The 24,381-nt window shown below is 35.2% G+C and overlaps 2 protein-coding genes across 3 annotated transcripts; both read right to left on the bottom strand.

The window, feature by feature from the left end:
* Positions 1 to 2,417: 2,417 nt before the first annotated feature.
* Positions 2,418 to 16,518, bottom strand: u2af2b (U2 small nuclear RNA auxiliary factor 2b). Of its 2 annotated transcripts, XM_067411121.1 has the most exons (14): positions 16,067 to 16,518; positions 13,889 to 13,909; positions 11,857 to 11,989; positions 11,462 to 11,497; positions 11,007 to 11,110; positions 8,895 to 9,046; positions 8,043 to 8,159; positions 7,813 to 7,951; positions 7,434 to 7,513; positions 7,006 to 7,026; positions 3,992 to 4,114; positions 3,811 to 3,897; positions 2,869 to 3,120; positions 2,418 to 2,678 (listed from the first exon to the last, which is right to left on the bottom strand). In XM_067411121.1, the coding sequence occupies exons 1-14, from the start codon at positions 16,113 to 16,115 to the stop codon at positions 2,544 to 2,546; spliced, it is 1,449 nt and encodes a 482-aa protein (XP_067267222.1). In that variant the 5' UTR covers positions 16,116 to 16,518; the 3' UTR covers positions 2,418 to 2,543. The 2 variants fall into 2 exon arrangements, with proteins under 2 accessions (XP_067267222.1, XP_067267223.1); XM_067411122.1 differs by lacking the exon at positions 7,006 to 7,026.
* Positions 16,519 to 17,873: 1,355 nt separating this feature from the next.
* On the bottom strand, positions 17,874 to 22,528 carry ccdc106b (coiled-coil domain containing 106b). Its single transcript, XM_067361603.1, is given in 7 exon segments — positions 17,874 to 18,190; positions 18,265 to 18,473; positions 20,838 to 20,994; positions 21,077 to 21,283; positions 21,378 to 21,476; positions 22,439 to 22,502; positions 22,505 to 22,528. Coding segments are annotated over 7 exon segments (1,077 nt in total).
* Positions 22,529 to 24,381: the final 1,853 nt, after the last annotated feature.

The following is a 24,381-nucleotide window of genomic DNA, read 5'->3' as shown; positions in this document are numbered from 1 at the left end:
GGTGCCGGCCATCAGTTCTCGTCTCTCATTGGATAAAGGAGCTGTCTATCTATTCGCAGTGCTTGACAGCTTCCGTGCATAGAGAGTGATGGTTGGTGTATATGGAGAGGTTAAAGGTGTACCGGGATATCTTGAAATTGTCGTCTTACTAGTAATAACTATTTTGTACAATAGTAGGAAGTTTCTAACAAAGCCAGTACCTTCTTTACTCACAGCAAGTTTCATATTCTAAGATGCTGCCGCTCATAATCAATGCAGTTATGATTATCAAACAGCTTGCTTGTGAAACAGATGGGATTTGGGATATGAAAGCTCACGAGACTGGAAAAAACAGTAAAATATTTTTTAAACATAGGCCTTCATTTTTTAGACCTTTGATTAAGTATTATATTTAAAGATGTTTTGAAATGACTGAAATAAGTTGAAGTAATAAAATTACTTTTATATTATTTAACCAGGAAGATCCCATTGAGATACACTCTTATACCAGGGAGTCCTGGCAATAAAAATAAAACTATATAGAAATAAACTTTAATTTTAGTTTAATATGAAAATTAAAATATTTTCAAAAAAAATTAATACTATAATAGTATATAAATACTTAAATAGCCTCTCTTCGAGTGCTCGAAAGAGTATTACTGATGGATGAAATAAGACAAACCAATAACCTTTCTAAATGATATTTATATAGACAATCCAGTGCACTTTCATTTGCCAATGATTTATGATCTGCTGTTATCTTGAAATCATTTGAAAAAAAAAAAAGAACAACTTTCTCAAATAAGATGCCGTTTGGTGTTTTTTTTTTTTTTAAATGCACAAGAAAAAAAAAAGCATCTTTAAAAACCATTCCATTTAAAGACTGTTGATTGTTGTAAAAGCATTTTACTACTGTTTACATAAGAAAATCAAGACATTACCAAAAGTATTCAATGAACAGAGAATGAGATGGAAACACATTATGAAATACCGACCGAGCTGACATAAAAACACACAACAGGCCTATTCGTTTTTCTATCTACCATGAGTCTTACAGTGTTTGTTACCACACATCTCGATGTTCAAACCACAATGAACATGATTAGACTAGATTTGAACTAAACAGCATAAAAACTGGTTTAAATCAGAACACACCCATAGAAAAGTGTTTGCAGCATGTTGCTGCACGGCAGTGATAAAGTCTTTAACTTGACAAAGAGAAAGAGAGGGAGAAATAAGTGATTAACTTTGGTTTGGATTCACAAAAAACCAGTTCAACACAACTATCAGTCCATCCACGGCATCGCAATACATCCCAGTTCGATTTGATTTTCTGTAACCAAAGCTAAGACTGATGAAGCAATGACTTTTACAACCAAATAGTCCTTAAATGAGAAACATTCGGAAATCTGTCATTGATTATAGACACTTGCGGCACATGAATGTATATCATTTCAATCTACTGATTTCAGTTATTAGCATTTGTAGCACTAGAGGTGTTCCTTATACTATCTTAATAAATCAGTAGATATACAAGCCTGATAGTTGTGCTGTAATAAGCAATAAGCAACATAAAAATATTCAAAATAAGTCAACTAGATGTGCACAGGGAATAAAGATGTATATCCAGCCATGAATATGAAGAAAATACCAGTTCTGTTTAGACGGTAGCCATCCGATCAGCCACAAAGTACAAAAATGCTACATACTGCCTCTTAAAGAAGCATGCGGCGACTCTCAAACCAATGACAACCAGACGGACAGATTGACAACTGATCATACTTCCAAGAGTTTTATTATCAAAAGTGGCCTATTATACTGAGAAAAAAAAAAAGACATCACACATACAGAAACAGAAAAGGTGCCACATTGGACAAATGTCATCACCGTCTAATCGGTTGGTGATATGTATGGAAGAGACCAAGTAAGTGTAAGAACAAAACAGACAAAACCAAGATCTAATACCTGGAGATATGAACTGCAAAAAGCTACAAAATGGGAGGGAGATGTGGTGAGCTGGCCAACAGAGAAGACAAATGACTTCTGAGAAGGATCTGTCAGGTGGATACAACTCGAAGAATAAAAAGATAAAAACAAGGTAAGGGACCGAAAGATGACGTCTTAATTTGAATTACCCGCCGATTATGAACAAATTTCCGCATTTGGTTGGGTACCTATAGTTCTTTCATCTTCTCTGATGGTCAACAATCACGTTTTTATATAATTTGTTTCAGTGTACAATTAAAAAATAGTAACAATTTTATTAACAGAATAAGTATAATCAGTATAACAGAATATCTCCTGCTAATATTCTTAAAATACAAACAAAAGCAAAAACCCTCCCATAATTGCTCACAAATCATCTTTTAATTTAAGCCTCAAAACAAAAAAAAACAAAAAAACAACAACATTCACTTTTGGCTTTTTTAAGCATTTAAAAAAAAAAAAAAAAAAAAAAAAAAAAAGATGTTCCCCCTTTGTCATCTCTGCCTCAATTTCTCTCTTTTTTTACGAGTTATTATCGCAAAGCTGCTACTCCATCCCATTTATCTTGCTCTCTTCCTCTACCAGAAGTCTCGACGGTGGTAGGCATCTGGATCGCAGTACTTGGTCACCACCACCCTGTTGGCGAACTTTCTCCCCGTTAAGCCCTGCATGGCTTTCTGGGAGTCGTAAACCGATGTGAACTCCACAAAGATCTGGAAAAAAAAAACAGATTGTTGTGTGAGATGGTTTGTGTATGTTTGTGTATGACTAGCAGATGTTCATTGCTGGAGGGTTCAGAGTCAAAGTTCTTTAATCAGCAACTATATACAAGGACTGAAAAACAGCCGAGTTTGACCCAAGCCCATGGCCATCCATCACTTGAGCTGGTTTGCTAAGGCTTACCTTGCCGGTTCCAGGGATATCAAGGCCATCGACAGGCCGGGGAATCTCTATGCTCTTGACCTGGCCGTATTTGGAGCACTCTTCCTTGACGTCCTCCACAATCTCCTCGTACTCTTCGTCGTCCAGGAGCTCCTCTGGAGCCACCATGTTCATCAGGCACAGGACCTCGGTAGGGATACCGCCCATCTGCATCATGGAGTTTGTCATCAGCCCTGGTACTTGCAACGTGACCGGAGTCTCGTTTATACTCGTCTAGAAAGGGTTAGGGAAAAGAAAACAAACAAACAAACATGTTTTTGGAACAGCATGCACATATCAAGATCAAATGCACTACCATTCAAATGTTTGGGGTCAGTAAGATTTTATTCATTTGTTTTTATTATTATTATTTTATTTTTTTTAAAGAAAATTAATACTTCTATTCAGAAAGGTTACATTAATCAAAAGTGACTGTAAAGACATTTTTAACGTTAAACAATTTCTACTTCAGATAAATGCTGCTCTTTCGAACCTTTTATTTTATCAAAAAATCCTGAAAAAAAATCTATCACAGTTTTCATAAAAATATTAAGCAACACTACTGTTTTCAACATTGATAATAAGAAATGTTTCTTAAGCAGCAAATCGGCATATTAGAATGATTTCTGAAGGAACACGTGACACTGAAGACTGGAGTAATGATGCTGAAAATTCAGCTTTGCCATCACAGGAATAAATTACATTTTGAAATCTATTAAAATAGAAATTTTTACATTTGTAAGAATATTTCATAATATTGTGTTTGCTCAAATAAATACAGCCTTGGTGAGCATAAAAGACTTTCAAAAACAATATTAAAATTTTGACTGAACCACACAGGAATTTTACCAGGTTTTGTTTGTATAAAATGTCTTCAAATTAGTAAAATAATACACTTTATTTCAAGTTAAACTTGATTCTTACCATTGTGGCATTCTTGGCCCCTACACTTGCCCTCTGAACCAGCAGCTTCTTATCTGCTAACTGCATACCATTCAATCCCGCAATAGCCTGGAAGAAATATTAACGGATTAACTTTGTTAATATATGGGCTAAATATGTTGAAATCCATGGATTCAGTGAAACACTAACCATGCCAACTCACCTGATCATTGATGTTAACATCCACATATTCACAGAAAGCATAGCCCTTTGAGAGGCCGGTAGCGCTGTCCTTAACCAAATTGAAGGCTTTGAGAGGTCCAAAAGAGGTTAACAACTCTTTAACCTGAATACATGAAGAAAGAAATTTACATTTTACATTACACTAGGGCTGGGCGATATATACAAAAAAAATATTACAATAAATCAAATTTTTCATATCAGTCGATATCGAAAATTATAACAATAAATGTCAAATCTATCATTCTTTCAAGTTTGAAAGGGTCATGAAACCCTAAACCAACCAAATTGTCAGAGATTTTCGTTACTAAATTTCATTAGTTTTGATTGTAGGAGAAATCTAGCTCACTTTTATTTTTTTTGGCCCTAATTTTAACTTCCGGGTTTAAATTAGTCTTTGTGTCAATGTCACATGATGTGACGTTTTCTTTTACTATAGTAAATCGATGATTCATCAGTGTCTCAATTTTTCATAAGACTGCGTGTCCTAATCCTGTGAAAAGATGCCTTGCTTAATTATTCACGACATCACGCATTGATTTCCTATTGACTGGCGCTTCAAACAGTGCAATCGCATACACGAAAGATGCATAAATTGATAAAAAATGAGTGTTTTTGCTTTGTAAGAGTTTCTGCGTCGCATAAGTAGTCTGACACAAACGCGATTCATCCACGCTGTGAGTGTAACCAGTCTTTATGGCCCTTTAAACGATTAAACGGCTTATAAAACGCTAAAAAAATAAGCCTCAAAAGTTAAAGATGCAACAGCGTGTTCATATGTATTTTCGATGCAGAGAACAAGTTGTCACGGGATATGTGTGTATTTGTGTAATTTGGCGAGCCTACAAAACCATTGTGTATATTGTGTTGCGTTATGGTAATTTGCAGCATCCATTTGTGGGAAGCTTTGATGCTTTTCATGAGAGCGAAAAAAAATTGTCTGAATCAAAGCCAGTGCCGTGTCGTCCGTCTCCCCTTTTTCCCCTTCGCTCCACAGCTAACCACGGCCACTTTTGTAGCATTTTTCAAAACTGGTGAGAACTGACTGGTGCTGAAACAGGGGGTTTCATGACCCTTTAAAGGCAGATGTTTGCTCTTAAGTCAAAGTTGTAGAAACCTGACCATTTATTGTGGTCTTAAACTACTCCTTATTGTCATAACATGACAAACACTTCATGTTTTTGAAATTTTTACACTTTTCCAGTAATTTTTCCATAAAATAAATATCTTAATAGAAAAACAAAATTCTTAGTTTCCTCATGTTCGAACTGGTGATATTGTTTCAAGTCATGAAACCGGTTTGATGGCATGTATCTTCAGCACAGTTTGCAATTTTGTCTCTTAGAAATGCACATTTGAGAGGAGCTTGTGTTGACAGTAGTAGTAGCTTAGTATTTGGGATGCAGATGCAAATATATGTTCATTAAAACAAACAAACAAAAACCGTAACATCTGCAAAAATTCTAACAACCTATTTTATATTAAAAGTTAAATATTCTGACTGTTTGTGCTTTATTCAAATTAACCATTGGTCTTCTATAGTAGCATACATTTTTAGATCATGATAACCACCGTTAAAATCATGCATATACACCACCTTAATACCATGGTAAACTGTAACTATATGGTTTCTGTGATATTTGTATGAGAAACAGTAGCCTAAATACATTTAGTATGAATGCACAACAAAGGATTAGTTCACCCAAAAATGAAAATTCTGTCATTAATTACTCACCCTCCAAACCTGTAATACTTTTGTTCATCTTTGTAACATAAATACAGATCTTTAGGATTAAATTTGAGAGCTTAGACAGCTATATAACAACCACTTTGATGCTTCTAAAAGTAAAGCGATTATAAAACTAATCCATATAAACTGAGCAGTTAAGACTAAATTTTCTGAAGAGATTCAATCGCTTCATATGATGAACAGATTGAATTTAGGCTTATATTCACATAAACATTCATCAACTCACATCAGTTTTGGAAAACGGAAGCTCAAGCATGTTCGCTTGACATGTGTGAGAACCAATGAAGGTTTATTCATGTGTTACGCAGCACGTTTGAGCTTCGGCAAGCGGTTTGTTCTCGCAACTGCTTGATGTGCGAAGTTGAGTTTCCGTTTATAATCGCTGATTACTTACAATTTACAAGGGAATAAAAGCCTAAATTTGTTCATCATATAAAGCAATCAAGTCAGAAAATTTGGATCAAACCGCTTAACTCAGTTTTATGATCTCTTAATGAACTTTTTGAAGTATCAAAGTGGTAGTCACGTAGCTGTCTATGGAGGGACAGAAAGGTCTCAGATTTCAATGACAGAATTTTCATTTTTGGGTGAACTAACCCTTTAAACAAAAAATACTGTAATTATATTTATTACTCATTTAATACATTTAATGTCTACAATATTCTATAATACTAATATAATGAAATTTGACATGAATATCCCACATTTCTGCCACAATACCATGGTGCAGTTAGTGTAACTACAGTAAATCCATGGTAAATGGCGATTTGTAGACTGAAAAGCCTTAATTCTGACTGTATTTTTGTGCACAATTTTTCTCCTGTTTGTCAGCGCTGTTTCATCTGGCTTTCAAGCACTTCTCACTGGATCTCACAGCGCAGTTTAATGGTCGTGTGACCGAGACCGATGAGCAAGTAAACGCATCTGTTAAAGTAAGCTTGCACTGCCATTTGAACTTCGAGCCGAGCGGATAAATGTCCATGTGGAGCGGTTCAAATGACTAGTGCTGATTTGTTCAGCTTTTGACGCATAAAGACTATATTGAATATTTATCATTTTGATCGCCCAGCCCCTACACATTACTACTAACAAAAGCAGGAAAAAAGTAAAAAAAAAAAAAAAAACATTAACTTGTAAATTTACTTATAAACGTTATTAAAGTTTTTTTTTTTTTTTAGCTTTTTCCTGACCATTTACACATTTTTTTTGCAGTGAATTTGCTCTAGTGTCAAATATGCATATATTACCTGGTTTTCAAACAATCTGTCCTGAAATGTACCACACAAATAGAAATGATCAGGGACCTTTTTAAAAATAATTCAATTTCAGCTGCTCATTTCTCATGTTGGGAAGGAAATGCAAAGAATAAAGAGCCACACACAGCCAAGACAAGCACAAAGCTGGGCAAACCTTATGACATATTACTGTTAGCTGTTATAGTATTTAGGAATAATACAATCTATGCTACTAGCTCATTATTTCACTATGACTTTCCTTATTTTGTGCAGTTTAGTTTCACTAAATGCTGTTCTTTTTTGGTACTTCCAGTAAATGGGAGCAAAATGTTTTCATGGCTCTTCTATCTAAAAAATATCTGATAAAATATGCTAAAACACTCCTCTGCTAAAATATATGCGTTATATAGACTTTCTACCAGAAACCATTTGTAACCAACCTGGTCGTCGTTGAGATAGTTCGGCAAACCTCCAATGAAAAGCTTGTGAATAGAGTCTGGTACAACAGTGGACACCACACCTGTGGAGCAGATGGAAAACATACATTAACAGACAACTGGCTGGCAGAAGAAAAGGAAGAGAATAATAGAGCGTTAGACTATAATGATAGGTTTGAAATGTACAAGCGTAGTAACAGACTCATTTTCTTAGGGTCAAGTTTAAACAAAATACATTCACATGAGAACTGAGAATGTAATACAAATGTACGCTGAATGAAATCAGCCATTTGTAATAAAAAACAAACAAACAAAAGAAACAAGTCACGTTTGTTGTATTTCAGATCCTAGAGTAAAGAGGGAATTGAAAAAGTGGTCATACCCGGCACATAAACGCTGGGGTTCTCGCTCATGCCAGGTAACGGCTGATAGTCGTGCGGCCGGCGAATCTTTAAACTCTGCCCCTGGAAGATGATGCCATCAAATGCCATGGCCTGCGTGGTCTCATCCACTGATCGGAACTGAAGAATTAATGGGAGGAAAACTGTAAATTGTAATGCAACCTTGAATATTCATAGGCAATATAAGTCAGTGTCTACAGGTGTTACCCACCTCAAGGAAAGCAAAGTTCTTATCCTGGTTAATCTGGACGGCGAGGACAGGGTTTCCTGGGGCCTGAGTCAGACCACCGAGTCTCATCTGGGCATTGAAGAAGTCCATCATGGATTCCTGAGGAGGAAAAAGGGTGTTATATAATGCAAAGACATTCATGCTTTTTTAAAAAGTGATGAACTGGTAATAAAAAGAGATCATTATTTTTAATGTTAAGAACAATAAGTGTATACTTATGGTTTTTCTGAATAAATAAAATGCCACAATTGACAGGCAGCACATTATAATGCACAGTATTCTGAGATTTGTTAAATATTACATTTAAAAGTGTTATTCATCCTTTAGTATTTTTAAAGATTAACTTTAAGCGGATCGGACCGAGCACCACTACACACTTGTAGCCAATCAGCAGTAGGTTTTGCTATGTTTCACATAACCAAGATATGCTGTTGTGTAATGTTAGCTATAGTAACAGGACAGTTTTGAGTGTTGTTGTTTGCCTGGAGCTGGTTGACCTCTTGCTTGTACACTCTTTTTTTTTGTTCTTCCTTGTCGTTCATTGGCCATCTTCCCCTCTTTTTTTTCAGCTATGATAAACTATGATCCACCCTTGCATTGCGTATTCATGCATTTTGGGGGTGGAGCAAAGGAGGAAGGGGTGTGTTTGTTTGGGTTGATTTCAAAAATCAAGTGTTTCTAAGAAATGTGAATATAGGGGAAATGAGCGTGTACAATTAAATATCCAATATGTTTCTGTATAACACATCTAATTGTGCCAGTGTTCTCTGTGTGAATTTGTTCTCCAAAGCCCTGCAGTGTAATTCTAGTGTGTGAACAGTGTTCATTCAACACCTCTGTGATGCCAAATGGGATGTTGCCAACGTAAAGTCTGCGAGCCTGGCGAGTCATCTGACTGCCCACTACGGGCACCGGGGTCGGCGTTACTGCCAGGCCGTCTGGCGTCATGGTGGGCAGCAAAGCGGTAGCAGGGATCTGACCAGCAGCTGAGGAAGATACAAAAAATAAAATTAAAATAAAGCCAGACAAAAAGAGAGGGAGAGAATAAACAATACTTGATAGGGGTGGGCGATATGGGAAATATTTAGTTGATAATATTTAGTTGTCCACTACATACAGTAGCAGACAAAAAAAGTGATGTCCGGCCTAGAAAAATGGAAATCTTCACCCATTACTTATCAAAAATTTGTTAAAAGATTTTGTAATCATATTACTTCGATGTGCTTGCAGTCAATTCTTTTATTTGTAATAATGCAATGAAACATGCCAAACTGTGTGGACATCGTTTTTGGCCAGGCTGTCATACAAAAAAAATTATGCACACAACAAAATAACTTTTATTTTGTGTTGTCAAAAATATCTATATTTCGTTATGTGTCGTTACTGAAATATCTGAAACTATTCCAATACTCCTTTCAGCATTTTAGATACACGGATACTGCGCTGTCTTGCTCTCGCCCCCGGACAACAAGTTGATACTCACCTCCTCTCATTCAGTCCGGTTAAATAGTGTTGCCTGACCGGGTCTGAATTTAAAGTCTGTAAAGTCTGTAAAGGCTCGTAGACTTTACGGAGTGGGATTGCGCATAACTCTACTCATTCCTGCAGATTTTGTGATCACATCCAAAGTGCACAGCTGCCTCTGACATACAAGCGCCAAAATGAGATCTTTTTTTCTCCAAGGCTTATTAATGGTCAAATACACGCATTAATGGTCAAAAATAATGTCATAATGCCCATTTTGGTGAGTATTAAGTAAACACAGTCATAAACAGTTCAGGAAGAATGTGTAACAGTAACAGTATTTTGAACCCGTGCATGCGTCAGGTCTTAAAGGGACAGCAGCCTAATAAATGTGCCGCTCTCTATGATGTTAATGTTAATCAAACAACAAAAGAAAAAGAGAAAATCACTTACTACTCCTGTCTTGACTGATTACATTGTGTAACATTAATTGATTAATCTGTATTTCATTTTTACAATGAAGATTATCCAATGCTATTTTAAATTTAATTACTGATCCTTTACTCAGTTTCTTACCTGAATATTACGGTTAGATCTACCTGAAAAAATAAAGCAGTCTATTTCATTTGTATCTTTAATCTATTTTATTTATTTGTGCTTTTGTTCTAATTTGTTTATTTGTTCTTATTTTATTACTGTTTACTTGTATTTTTTAAGTACAATTTACCATTTGAAATCAAGCTTCCTTGTGTCGTGTATAAACTATTCCAACAAAATTACCCCATTGTAAAAAAAAAAATACATTGAGTTATCAAATATTTGTGACAATTGTAATAGTAATTGATCAACATTTATACATTAAAAAAGCTTAAAAGCTTTATATGAAGTGATCTCTTCAGAAGAAGAGATTGGCTAGACTTTCAATGGATGGACCAAAAAAATAAATAATATTAAAAATATCTATGCAACATATCTATGTCTATCGACATATATATCGACACTTTTCAAGGTATCGTATTGAAGTTAGCAATTCCAGTATCATAACAATGCTACTACTAAATATTAATAACTGATTATATTATCATCAATATATGCTTTTTCCTGAGCTTTTTGTTTTTCTATGCATAAAATAAAACATGTAGCTGTAGTTTGCCTTTTTTCCAAATAATTGTCAGATAAATAAAGTGTGTGGGTTTTTTATAAAAAATATTTTCTTACAAAATATTTTCCTCATATTTCAAAAGTTTAATTAAACTTGTAGGGTCATAATTAACAAATATCTACTCTGGAAATCACTTTTGGCCATTACTGTGAAATTTTATAGCAAGTAATTAAAAACCCTACTAGCAAATATTGAACAGTCATTGATACGGCTATCAAATTTTCTACACATTTCTGTGCAGCGTTACGGTATTTCGCCCACCCCAACTAAGTGAGTAAAATGAGTGGACACAGGATAGCCTTTTATGTCATGTGACTCACCTTGCATTGCCTTGTACTGCATGGGTGTAATATGCTCAAAGCCAGGAGGCGGCACATCCCAGTACTTCTTAATTTTCTTCTTTTTCTCCCGTTGAGGTGAACGGCTGATTTATAGAAAGGCAGAGAGAAAAAGAAAAGAAGTTAATTCATTTCTATCTAACTGGTATATTACATACTCAACAATATGATGATTATTCTTTTTATTTTTATCTAACAGAGCCAAGTCATTCATTTAAATCAAAATCATAATAATAATCTGTAACTGTTACAGTTAGCACTAATTAAAAAAATATGACACGAGCATAACAATGCCACACAAAGACAAGGCTTGTAATGCAGAAACAATGAGTAGCAATTCATCTCACAAACTCCTTCAAAGAATCAAAACACTTGCAAGATGGATTTGTAAGATGTAAACAAATAGTAAAACTGGGTCAGCCCATCTGCAGTATTACCTGACATTTTCTTGGGGTTGATTCTGAATTTGATCACTGAAATGACATTTAAGAACAGGGTTTGACATGTAGCTACTTTACAGTAGCTTAAGTCACAGTACACAAACAACTGAATGAGGTTTAAGAGCAGGACTTATGATTTTACTGTGCATCCTGCTTTATTCTTGATTACGGTGCACTTAAAACTGACTACTTCAGTTTTAAATTCAGACAATTTCAACTACGTCAATTAACAAGAAAAAGCATAATTAAAAAGCATGAACTGACTCATATTGTAATAGAAACATCTATTACACCAGGGCTCAACAATACGAATACTTGTACACCAACTGGCGCAATCTTTATTGTTGAGCCTTGAACAATGATGACAGTCATGTTACAACATTCCCTCGCACCTGCGTCTATGGCGGCGGTCCTTGCTGTCGCTACGGCGCTCCCTGCTTCTCCTCTCTCTGCTCCTCCTCTTCCTCTCTCGACTGCGGCTGCGTGAAGGGCTGCGTCGTCTGTGCCGGTTCTCTTTGTCCCGCTCTGAGACAGCATGAAGAAATGAAAAATATGAACATCCAAAAAAATTAGACACAGCTACAGGCTCCTGAAGCAAACCAGTAGGGATGCTCCGATCAGGATTTTTGCAGCTGATACAGACTACCGATTTCTTGACATCATGATCGGCCGATACCGATCCCGATCATTCAAGCTTATAGTGATAAGTAAGCACTCTGTCTGTCCCCACGTTAACCTTTTTTTTTTCCCAGATAAAGTAGTACCACAGATGTGTCCTTGGTTATATTATTTACAGTAATGTTGTTTTAATTGAGAATCAAATCAATCAACAAATATTCTTTTTACAATAAATATTTAACAGGCCTTTAAAAACAGGGCTAAAGTGAACCACTATCCGCATAAAACCATTTGGGTTTGTACACAATCCTGTCAACTGCAGCTAGGCCAAATTTTGTGTTGATATTTCAAAGCATTTGAAATTTATGGCATTTAAGGCTATTGTAGTCTTTTTATCAAAAGTCTAACTAGAGGTCGACCGATTCATCAGATTTGCCAATTAATTGGCAATGATAGCTGATTGGTGGAACAATTGGTAGTTGATAGTTGATCTGGTTTGCGTCCGTTGCTGGAGCGGCTGAGAAGGGTGCTGTTTATTTTGACATGAAATGGTATGAATACAGAAAACTTCAATACATGTTTTGCCATCCGCGAGTTCGTTTTTAATCAACACTGCAATACATATTTAGTTATTTAGAAAATCATCAAGATTCTAAAATAAAAGCAAATAAAGTGAGAGACTATACATGTAATATACATTTATGTAATTTCAGTGCTCTGGCCTGTGCGTAGATATGTAAAGATGGCCATCTTTAAGCACAACTGTTTGGATTTATATAAAGTAGTAACACTTTACAATAAGATTCCATTTGTAACATTAACTAAGGTTAATAAATGCTGTAGAAGTATTGTTCATTGTTATTTTGTTAATTTCAACATTTACTAATACATTTTTAGACTAGTGTTACATTTTGTATCAGTTTGAATACATCATTTATTTACTTCAATATTTATTTATAAATATATTCATATTTATACATTTATTTCATTTAGTGCATTTTCATGGTTCAGTACTGCTTTTTTGTTATATGTTCAGCACTGTTTTACTTGAAATGTTATGTTTGTTTTTGTTTTTTTTTATCCAGTATCCATATTAAAAACTATTGGTTGATTAATTGGTTATCGACAAGTATAGTCCAACCTAAGTTATCGGTAAAACCCACTATCAGTTGACCTCTACCAAAAACCTCTCCAAACAAGTGATCCGAGTGTTTTACTGAACACTGAGCATAAGAACTACATACATGGGTAAAACAGGATGGAAGTCCTATAGCTTTAGTCAAGCAGCAAGACTGATTGAGGATTTTCTCAAGAATTAAACATCATTTTTGTTGTGTGTGGGCCCGACTAAATCAACCAGCTCTAAATAAATAATGTCCGATTTACTATGGTTTACTAATGTTTCACAACGTAAAAAAAAAAGCCAAAAAATTAAAAATTGCCGCAAAAGCCTAATCTGTGTACTGTTTTACATGATGGCGACTTTTCATACGAATATTTATAGTTTGGTCACAAATTGAAACAAATATGCTTTTTTGTATTCTGCTAGTTGAGAACTTTTCATCAAATTTTGATCGTTTCGTAAGATCGGCCAAACTTTGTGATTACCAAACGAGTCATAGAGTAAAAAAAGAGAAAGGAACAAGAAGAGAAAGCCCATTCCAGCTACAGAATGAAAGATTTGGCACACTATTATGTAGATTTTCAGTTTTTCACAGTGAGTATCTAGGGAAAAAAGGAAGATTAGAGGTAAAGGAAAGAGACAGGTTGTGTGTGCTTTTCTGGACCTCATTATTGGATACCCACCATGACCATTTAGACTGTCACCTGTGCGGAAGAGAGAGAGGGGTTAAAAAAAAAAGGAAAAACAGGAAGTTATTGCAACTCAATTAAACTTACAAACAGAATACAGAATGTGTCACTAATGGCAGGTGATCTGACAACAATGTAGACATACAAAACCTGCAGTTACAAGCTTATCATCAGTTACATACAAGACAATAAAGTCAAAGCTTTTAAAGGTGCCCTAGAACCCTTTTTCACCTCAAAATACCCATATTTTTTATTATTCAATTTAACTACCTATTTTGGGGCATAATTAAAAATGCGCCTTTTCTTTGCGTGTCCCCTTTAAATGCTCGCACTCCCCGCCCCAAGCTCGCAACTCTATAATACATTGCATAAATTCAAACAGCTAATATAACCCTCAAAATGGATCTTTACAAAGTGTTCATCATGCAGCATATCAGATCATGTAATAGTATTTATTTGGATGTTTACATTTAATTCTGAATGAGTTTGAGGCTATGCTCTGTGGCTAACAGGGCTAAAGCTAACATTACACACTGTTGGAGAGATTTATAAAAAATGAAGTTGTTTATGCATTATACGGACTGCAAGTGTTTAAAAATTAAAATAACGACAGTCTTGTCTCCGTGAATACAGTAAGAAACTATGGTAACTTTAACCACATTTAACAGTACATTAGCAACATGCTAATTAAACATTTAGAAAGGTAATTTACAAATATCACTAAATATATCATATTATCATGGATGGATCATGTCAGTTATTATCGCACTATCAGCCATTTTTCGCTATTGTCCTTGCTTGCTTACCTGCATAACGTGTGTTGATTCGGCTGTGCAGCTCCAGACATTAATACTGGCTTGTCTAATGCCTTGAACATGGGCTGGCATATGCAAATATTGTTGGGCGTACATATTAAAGATCCCGACTATTGCGTCACAGTCTGTTAACATCACAGTTATGTTGAGATTTGCCTGTCCTTCGGAGGTCTTTTGCACAAATCAAATTTACATACGAAGGAGGAAACAATGGTGTTTGAGACTCACTGTATGCCATTTCCATGTACTGAACTCTAATTATTTAACTATGCCGAGGTAAATTCAATTTTCAATTCTAGGGCACCTTTAATGGCATGTCGATTCTGGGACAATCACTACAAAAAATTTCAAGTGAGCTGTTTGTTTCAAATATAAAACTTTCTCAGCAGTTATTTTAGAGGTGTGTTTAAAAAAAAAAAATCAGTCATGAATGTACTATATTATTACAATATTAAGTAGGGCTGTCAAATGATTAATCACATACAAAATAAATTTTGTGGGTGTACTGTGTGTAATTAATATGTATATATAAATACAAACACATTCATGTATATATTTGAGAAATATGTACAAGTATATTTATTTATATAAATAAAAATATTTTGTACATAACGTTTATCTTAAATATATACATTAATTTGTATGTATTTATATATACATATTAATTACACAGTACTCACACATATATTGTGCAAACTCAAACTGTTTTTGTATGCGATTGATCATTTGACAGCCCTAATATTAAGACTTAAAGTCAACATGAAATGGAAGCTGCAATAGTCTGTTCTTTCCTATTGTGACATATCGGATTATCAGCAAAAAAAAAAAAAAAAGGGCCGAACTTGATTGGATCCTTGTGGTTTGCTATTGCTGTGATCTCATGTGAGTGACAGGTTGTCCCGCCCCCAAGCCAGTAAACACGTCATCAGCGAAGGGATGTCGTTTCAAGTGGGAGGGGATGTTATTTTGATTAAGGATTACAAGCGCACATGAATTTTAAAAAAAGTAATGTGCACGAATAAATCATTTATAACACTTAAATATTATTACATAATTGTACTTTCATGTTGACTTTAAGTAAACTGAACTTGACACCTTTATACCCAAAGCGAGCTCAAATACAGAATAATTAAATAACACGTATCCTACAATAAATATCAACAATTACCAATTCTCAAATTTTTATGCCTATTAACAGCTTTCTAGGTCTTTCTCCTCTTAAGCATAAAACAACCAATATGCTTCAAGTGCTGAGTGAGTTTCATTTCCGTAAGCATCAATATGTTTAGTTATTATGATATGATGTTACGCAAGTGATTAATGTTCACTAAAGTCAATGGTGCATGTTTATACTCACCTTGTTTGTTTTCAGATAGCTGTCTCTCGAATTCATCAAAATCAGACATCCTGGTGTTTTGATCTAACCCAGACTCTGAAACTTCGGTTAACACGCTCTTTCGCTTATAGTCACACGCAATTTCAAGGGACGGACTACAAAAATACAGATGTTTTAAAATGTTACACCAGCATACAGAGTTTCGCAAAATGCACGCAAAATGTGAAGAGATAGAAATACACGCTTTGCTTCAGAGCTGTTAGCTGCTAATGCTAACTCGAACCGCCGCAGGATAACAATGAAAGGCTCGCGTCGGCAATACAGATGATTAAACCCCTTAAATACGAATATTTGCTTTTAAGATAATCTCCCTGATAATCAAATGTTGTAAGTTGTCATTATTAACAGTGTTGAAGTCTATCCCGTCTCGGCCAAAGAAGCTAACCGCTCATTCCGCGTTGGCGGATGCTGAACGTTTCTTCACAGCCGCAAAAGTCACTCTGAACAAGGGCGGTGAAGGTGTGCGCCCCTACAGGCCTGGGGAAAGAGTGTTTTTTGTTTTTTCCCCATCAGTCGTTTGCAGTTTAGCTTTGATTATCTTAGATTAGACGTGTAATGTAATGTCAGAAATGACTATAAGATGCGCTCTTCCATACAATAAGATGTTTAATAACAGCAGGGTACAGTTTTGAAATGGAGTCATAATACAAAAGAAAAAAACAACAAAAATGCCATTGACAATAAACCGATGATGTACAGTATAAACACTTTTTTAGGTTTATAGTTATTATAAAGGCACACTAAAGGAAGATTATGAACTAGTAAACAGAGACAACAAGTGCTATGAACAAAACATTTTCTCATAAATTATATTTTAAATCAATAACCAATCTTTAAGATTCATGGTTTGCTTTGTAATCTCCTGAGTAGGACTAGTACCCAAAATTTACAAAATTGCACAAAAGTAAACAATGTTTCTGCTATCAAATACCTTGTTTTATATACATAATCATCTTTCCACTTTTGTCAATTACAATTTTTTTGTGCTAAAAATTGTGCACAGTCATTTTAATAAGGCATCAATACACTTCTGCCCTAGTGATTTCAATGGCTGACAGATGTTGAACACAGCATAACTACTATTCTTTGTTTTGTTTTGTTTTGGGGTTTCTCATCACTAGGATATGCATGAAAAAAAAAAAATGCACACATATTAAAGAATAATGTGCTCCTTTATCATTAACATTTTAGTAAGGAAAAGTTTAGAAAGAAAGTCTGAAGATGATTTATGAGCACTTTTTTTTTTTTGGTAGATGGTATCAAGCTGAAAACTTTATTTTTATACATTAATCTTTACTCATATTGACTCATATTGTCCAAATGTGATCACAAGGGTCAGGATGCTAAAGAGAAGAGGTACCTTATGTGATCCCCAACTTATATACTCAAACAAGACAAAGTCCTTTACATTTAAGGAGTACGATTTCCAATCTTTACATATATAAAGAAAATTAAGCACAGATACAAAATAAAGACAGGCAACCCTTCAAATACAAAAAAAAAAAAAAAACTTTTTTTCTCTTAAATTTCCAAAACTGTACAATATTTGTCCAAATTCAATTCTTTCAATCTACACACTTTAACTGAATAAATACCATCATTAAATGGCACAGAGTTGGGTTTTTCACTCCAAATGTGTGTAGATCTAGAATTGAGGTAGGGAAAAAGACAGAGAGAAGAAAAAAAAAAAAAAAACAACAGTCCATAAAAGTTCAATGAATGGACTCCATGGTGCTCCTCCCAAAAAGGAATACTTTTTGTTGGAAATTCAGTGCCTGAACCTGTATGAAATGGGCAGCAAGAGGTTGTTCTTCTTCAAGGCCTGCACCTTAGCGTGAGCATCCTCATCAAGAGCTTTATAGCAGCGCCTCGCATAATCCAGAAGCTTCTCCTTGGAGGAATCAAACTCTCCAACCTCAGACACTTTCTCAGGAGCAACCAAAAGCATTTCGGCGATAGGAGTGGTGGAGGCCACGGTGTTTCGGTCAACCCCATGGACCTGGAATGCTCTAGACATGCTCTTCAGCTTCTGATAGGTCACAAGGATCTTATTGTAGCGAAGCAGAACACCTGCAGGGTCTTTAACTGCAAACAAAGTTGTAATAAATATTGTTTGGAAATATAGAGAGTTGCTTTGAAGTGTACAGAGACTTTCTTACCTCTTTGTCTTTCCATGCTTCGCGCTATACGAAAAACGCGTCGTCTTTTCACTCTCGTCTGGCAATTCAGCCTGCCTGAATGGTTCTTTTGTGAGATTTTACTATCTGAATAGCCAACATCATCATCTGTAACCTGCTCCTCTTCCACATAATCTTCTTCTGCTATATACTCTTCCTCCTCAATCACCTCCTCTCCTTCTTGATCTGAGGTAAACAAAAAAATCCAATTTAAATAAATTAATTTTCATGACATAAAATAAACATTAAAGGTGCTATAGAGGATGTTTTCGACGACTGAGAAACTAAAGACTGTAAGAACAACCCCCCTCCTTCACAGCTCATTTCAAGGGAACACCTTCCAAAACAGGAGTATTGGAACACGAGTGTTTACCACCGGCATTCGCTGTGTCGTGTTAGTGGATTCATTATGTCGGACTCACCGCAGGTAATTCATGATCTGCAGTTGTTACTCCTGACAAAAACATTGCATGCGGCGCCTGTGGAGTGTGTGCAGCCGCGCTCGTCTCTCACAAGGAACGTCATGACAGTGATTGACAAGCCAGAGGGCCAATCGTTTACGCGATGATCACACAAATTATTGGCTGATGTTTTTAAGGCCCTACCTCGTGCACAGATGATGTATATTAATATTATTACTTTCAGTGCACCTAATAGTCTTTTATCAGTTAGTAAAGACAGTTTCAAGTAATATTGCAAAAATGTATAAAACAAAACATCCTCTTTAGCACCTTTAACTGAAATAAAAAAAAACTTAAATGTATTTCATTTCTACAGAGCCCCTAAAAGGAAAAAAATATATTTAAATGATTTTGCGCTCCCTTGATAAATTTTACATTCCCCAAATAAAAAAAATAAAACCCAAATAAACGAAAACCTGAAACTCAAAGACTATATAGAATAAAAAATTAATAAAAATAACAAAAACACAAAACAAAACTAATAAAACTTAAATTAAAACGAATACAGAAAATACACAAAAAAATCGTATCTACAAAAACTAGAATAGTACATAATGGTAAAATTTTACTGTTACAGAAGCATAAAGCAACAGTAGCTATGTTTACATGGACACCTTTTGTTTCAATTGTAAAGAATTAATTCCTATTGATGAATTTGAACGTAGTTTTTACATGAATGCTAAATAAAGTGATCGGGTTGATGTGCACATTTATATGTCACAAGCTTAAATCTGAACAGAATTTTTGACACAAATATACAGTTTCCCGCTGTTTGCGCGCTCTCATACTATAGCTTCTTTTCGTTGTTTTAAAAAGCAGACTTAAATGGATAATTCACACAAAATGAAAATTATCTAATGATTTACAAGCCATCCTAGGTGTATATGACTATCTTCTTTCAGATGAACACAATCCGTGATATATTTATAAATATCATTGCTCATATCATTGCTCTTCCAAGCTTTATAATGCTAGTGAAAGTGGGGCCAGATTTTGAAGTAATTTTGAAATAATCCATACGGCTTCAGGGATGTTAATAAAGGCTTTTTGAAGAGCGATGCTTTTTTGTAAGAAAAATATTCATATTTAAAACTTTTTAAAAAATCCATATTTATTTGACTCTCGCGGTTCAAACAAAAAGGGTTGTGCAACAAACTCAAGCTCCTCTTCTCTTATATCGAAATCCTCAACATTTCTCTTTATAAATTATCGTTTTAGACTTCTAATTCCTTGCTCTATCCTCTGCGCCTCCACGTTCGTCATTGCGTCATGCATCAGGTCAGAGGATACTCTTCGGTTGTAGGCATCAATTTGTGGCGGTCTGCCGGAAGCTAGTCATTATAGTAAATAAAGTTTTAAATATAAATATTTTTCTTACAAAACCCATCGCTTCACTTCAGAAGGCCTTTATTAACCCCCTGGAGCCGTATGGATTACTTTATGATAGATGGATGAGGGTTTTTTTTTGGCAAGGATATTTTTAAATACATCTCCGATTGTGTTTGTCTGAAAGAAGATAGTCATATACAACTAGGATGGCTTGAGGGTGAGTAAATCATGGGATAATTTTCATTTTTGGTTGAACTAACCCTTTAATATTTATCTGTTAATTAGGAGACGATGAACACAAAGCTTTTTTGCCGTGCTGCTTTATATATCAAGCAGTAAAAACACCTCTTCCTTTGCCTAAAACAAGGTGTCTGGGAATGAAAGTCTGAAGCAAGGTCTGGTTGTCCTACACCACTCAACAGATGATGAAAGGAAGGAGAATTTTAGACAGCTCGTTCCATGCATCATGTGTCATTTCTATGTCATTGCACATGCACATTACTTTCCGTTTTCAATCCGATCAAGAGGACAAGGTAAAGGTTTAAACCACCCCTTACAATCCCAATGAAATTTTAATCAAATTTTGCCAATTCATTACAACTGACATAGTTACATGTGACTTTTCTATTCCGACTGTGCTACTAGTCCGATTACAAAAAGGATTTTGGGGTCCATGTAAACGCAGCTAGTGATACTGCAACTGATTTTTAATTTTAAGTGATTTTAATAAAAGAGTAAAAAAAAAAAATAGTAGTAGAAGCTAATTAGCTGTTTTTTCTACTGCGCTTTTGGTTGCGTGCAGGGATTTTTCCAGAGCGTGTCATCATGTGTGATGGAGGAGTGGGTGTTTTCCGGGTAGGGGGCTTTGAATTGGTGGACTGCTTCTGACTGGTAGGTTGCTGCATGGCATCTGCTTCAGATTCTTACATAAAAGAATAAAGATGAAACTTAATAAAATGGGATTATTACATTACAATACGCTACTTTGCACAAGTACAAACTACCTTTTCCCATTGTGCCATTGCTCTCTTGACTCTTGGTGGTGAAAATGAATCTATCAAGTTGGCAGCGCAGGAAGTCCCTCTCCTCCTCCAGATCTTCAATGCGTTTTTGGAGCCACGAGTTCTTTTCCAAAGAAATCTGCAGTTGTGCTCGGAGGCTGGTAATCAGAAGGTACGAACTGCAAGGAGGAATCTGACCTGAGACCGACTCTGCAGAAGCATCGATTTGTAGAAGACAATAAAGAGTAGAGATCAATTGTAATAATCAAACATATTACTGTCACAACATGGCTGGAGTAAATACCATTGAAACTGTGGTCAGTTTGATCACAGAAACCAGATTCGTCCAGGTTGTCCTCCTCAAAGGGGATGGAGATTTCATACCCATCCTCGTTCTTCAAACCTTTAAACAGGAACAAGACAAACGTGACCTTATTAATCACAGGTAGTAGCCGGTTTTTAGCTGGTCCAAATGGGGCTCCAATCTTAACCCTATAAAGCCTACAGTATCAAATTTGATATGTGAATTTCGATCAAAACGTTGCTGAAAAAGCCTGTTGGACACAATGTACTACATACCTTCTGCCCTCTGATTGATAATTCATACTTTTTTTTAGCAAGTAAAAGGCTTTTAGTATAATTCTAAAAATGTCCACCTGTCAGATTGTGGTACACAATCACTTTTTACTGAAAAATCTTTACTGATTAAACAGAGGAAAAACTTATACTGTTAGTAAGTTAGATGAACATTTACTGGACTGAAGTAACTTTGAAGTTTTCCTTGATTATCCATACATCATTTGAGAACAATCTTGTTAAAATGTTACTTTCAAATACGATTTTGAGGAATGTTTACATGTGTAGTTTGCTAAGACCTTATTGACTTACATTACAAGCTATCACGCTCTCATTTTACATTTTGGTTATATAAATAACAGCAAATGTGTATTTTTGCTCAGTTTGTGTCTCTGAATAAAACTGGGTTTTTTCCCCTCTGGGTGTGAGCTCCATTTTCTCACTATATGACACTAAAAGCCTGGTATATATCAAGTATAATACAAAACACAAAACCCATATGCAAACTTTTAGATTTTAATAATTTGTAAAGATTAAACTGTTCCATTTCAAAATTATTATTTTTTTTTTTTCTGACTATTATTTTATATGTCATGCTTTAGAAGGTTAAACCAGCAATCTCTTATTATGTTGTCAAACAGGTTGGTGAAACATGTCAGGTCAACCAGCTAATAACTAGCTCGTTCCATCTTAGACTAGCTAGAAAACCGTCACAAAATCCCAGTAACCACCCCAAAAGGAATACGATTTTATGCAGTTTAAAACTTTTTAAAACTAATAAAGTCTGACCTCTGCAGCTCCCCGTGCTTCCCTGAGCATCAGTCATGATTCCGGTTACATGGATATGGCGGATACATTCACAAAACTACAACCAAACATAAACTCTCTCAAAACACGAATCCAAATGCTCTCAAAAAACGATACTAAACTTTTCAAAAGAGAAAAAATGCATGACACCGCGGCAATTAATAACAACCATGGACTACTAAGTAGTTAATTAGTCATTAACGTTAACAAGTAGTTAATTAAACATTAGTTAATTTGCTTGTGTCTCTCTCTCGTCCTGTCAAACAGGGCAATGGATGACTGTTTCACACATTACATGTTTATGCTAATAAAGAAGGCGTGCAAGTATATTTAATTTAGCTTTGGATATATTAATTCGCATAAATTAGTTCTACTAAATTATATGATACACTTTGTGCATATGGGGGTTAATAAACTTGTGTACTTCAAGGACCTCGTTTGCTAAGCGTCCGCCTGTTGATTGGCTCGTTTGTTGTTGTGAGTCTGTGTCGATAGGGTCATCATGAGGATTGACTGACTGAACGAGAGTCTGTGGAGTGAGATTATCCGAGTCACTTAGAAATCATAAATCGTGTACGGCGTGCTGAAAGTCTACGTACTACAAGCACACGGCAGTTCCGAGATTTTTACAAATAGCATAAAGCACACGCAGAACATTAACTTAATTGTGTCCCATATAATTTAAACTAAAAATGTAGTATTTTAATTAGTGTAGTGAATTACGCGATTCAAGTCTTTTAATGCAAATAGAAAGCCTTTTCAGGATTCAGTTGATTATTTTGATTCCACGGTAAAACAAGATACAATTATGGAAGCTCGTTTCCGCCGCGGAATACAATTCCGAAGATAACTGTTATAGGCTAGTTCTGACTTTTTTCTCAGAAATGCGAGTTATAAAGTCGTGATATAAAATCAGAATTGCGTGACATAAAGTCAGAATTGCGTGATATAGTCAGAATTTTGGGACATAAAGTCAGAATTGTGTGATATAAAGTCAGAATTGCGTGATATAAAGTCAGAATGCGATATAAAGTCAGAATTGCATGATATAAAGTCAGAATGCGATATAAAGTCAGAATTGCGTGATATAAAGTCAGAATTGCGTGTTATAAATTCGAATTGCGTGATATAAAGTCAGAATGCGATATAAAGTCAGAATCGCATGATATAAAGTCAGAATGCGTGATATAAAGTCAGAATTGCATGTTATGAAGTCAGAATGCGTGATATAAATTCGAATTGCGTGATATAAAGTAAGAATTGCGTGATATAAACTCGAATTGCGTGATATAAAGTCAGAATTGCGTGATATAAACTCGAATTGCGTGATATAAAGTCAGAATTGCGTGATATAAACTCGAATTGCGTAATATAAAGTCAGAATTGCGTGATATAAAGTCGCAATTGAGAATTAAAACGTCAGAATTTTTGTTAGTTATATAGTTAGGCTATTGTTAATTTGTAGCTAAAGGTTAACGTCAATTATTGTTAGTTACTGTAAATTCATAATACATAAAAAGGGGATTTCCATCAAACAGTGCAAGAAGTCCTAGTTTCATTTTGTTTCATTTCTGATGTGATGACAGCGTAATACTGTTTTAGTTTGAAAGGCCGATTCCGGTGGTGTCAAATATCAACATGGGAGGGCCCGGAAGCAGCTTCAAACAGGTAGACTGTAGTCCATACCTGACTCAACCACACCTGAAAAGCGATGAAATATTTAATAATCGTGAAGTAAAGATACCGATAATCAAGGTCAGTTTATTGAATAATACATCTGAGGTCGATGAACGTTGTTTGTGTAATGTTTTTGAGTAGATAAAACTGTCCATTGTATGATTGTTGATCGCACATGTTTTTTTCCTGGAACAGATAATAATGGACGAAAGTGCAGTGTGTTATGTTGCTTGAAAGTTTAGACGTGC

This window comes from Chanodichthys erythropterus, chromosome 15 (genome assembly GCF_024489055.1).
Source record: "Chanodichthys erythropterus isolate Z2021 chromosome 15, ASM2448905v1, whole genome shotgun sequence".
NCBI lineage: Eukaryota > Metazoa > Chordata > Actinopteri > Cypriniformes > Xenocyprididae > Chanodichthys > Chanodichthys erythropterus.
This window is presented reverse-complemented; position numbering and strand designations above follow the sequence as displayed.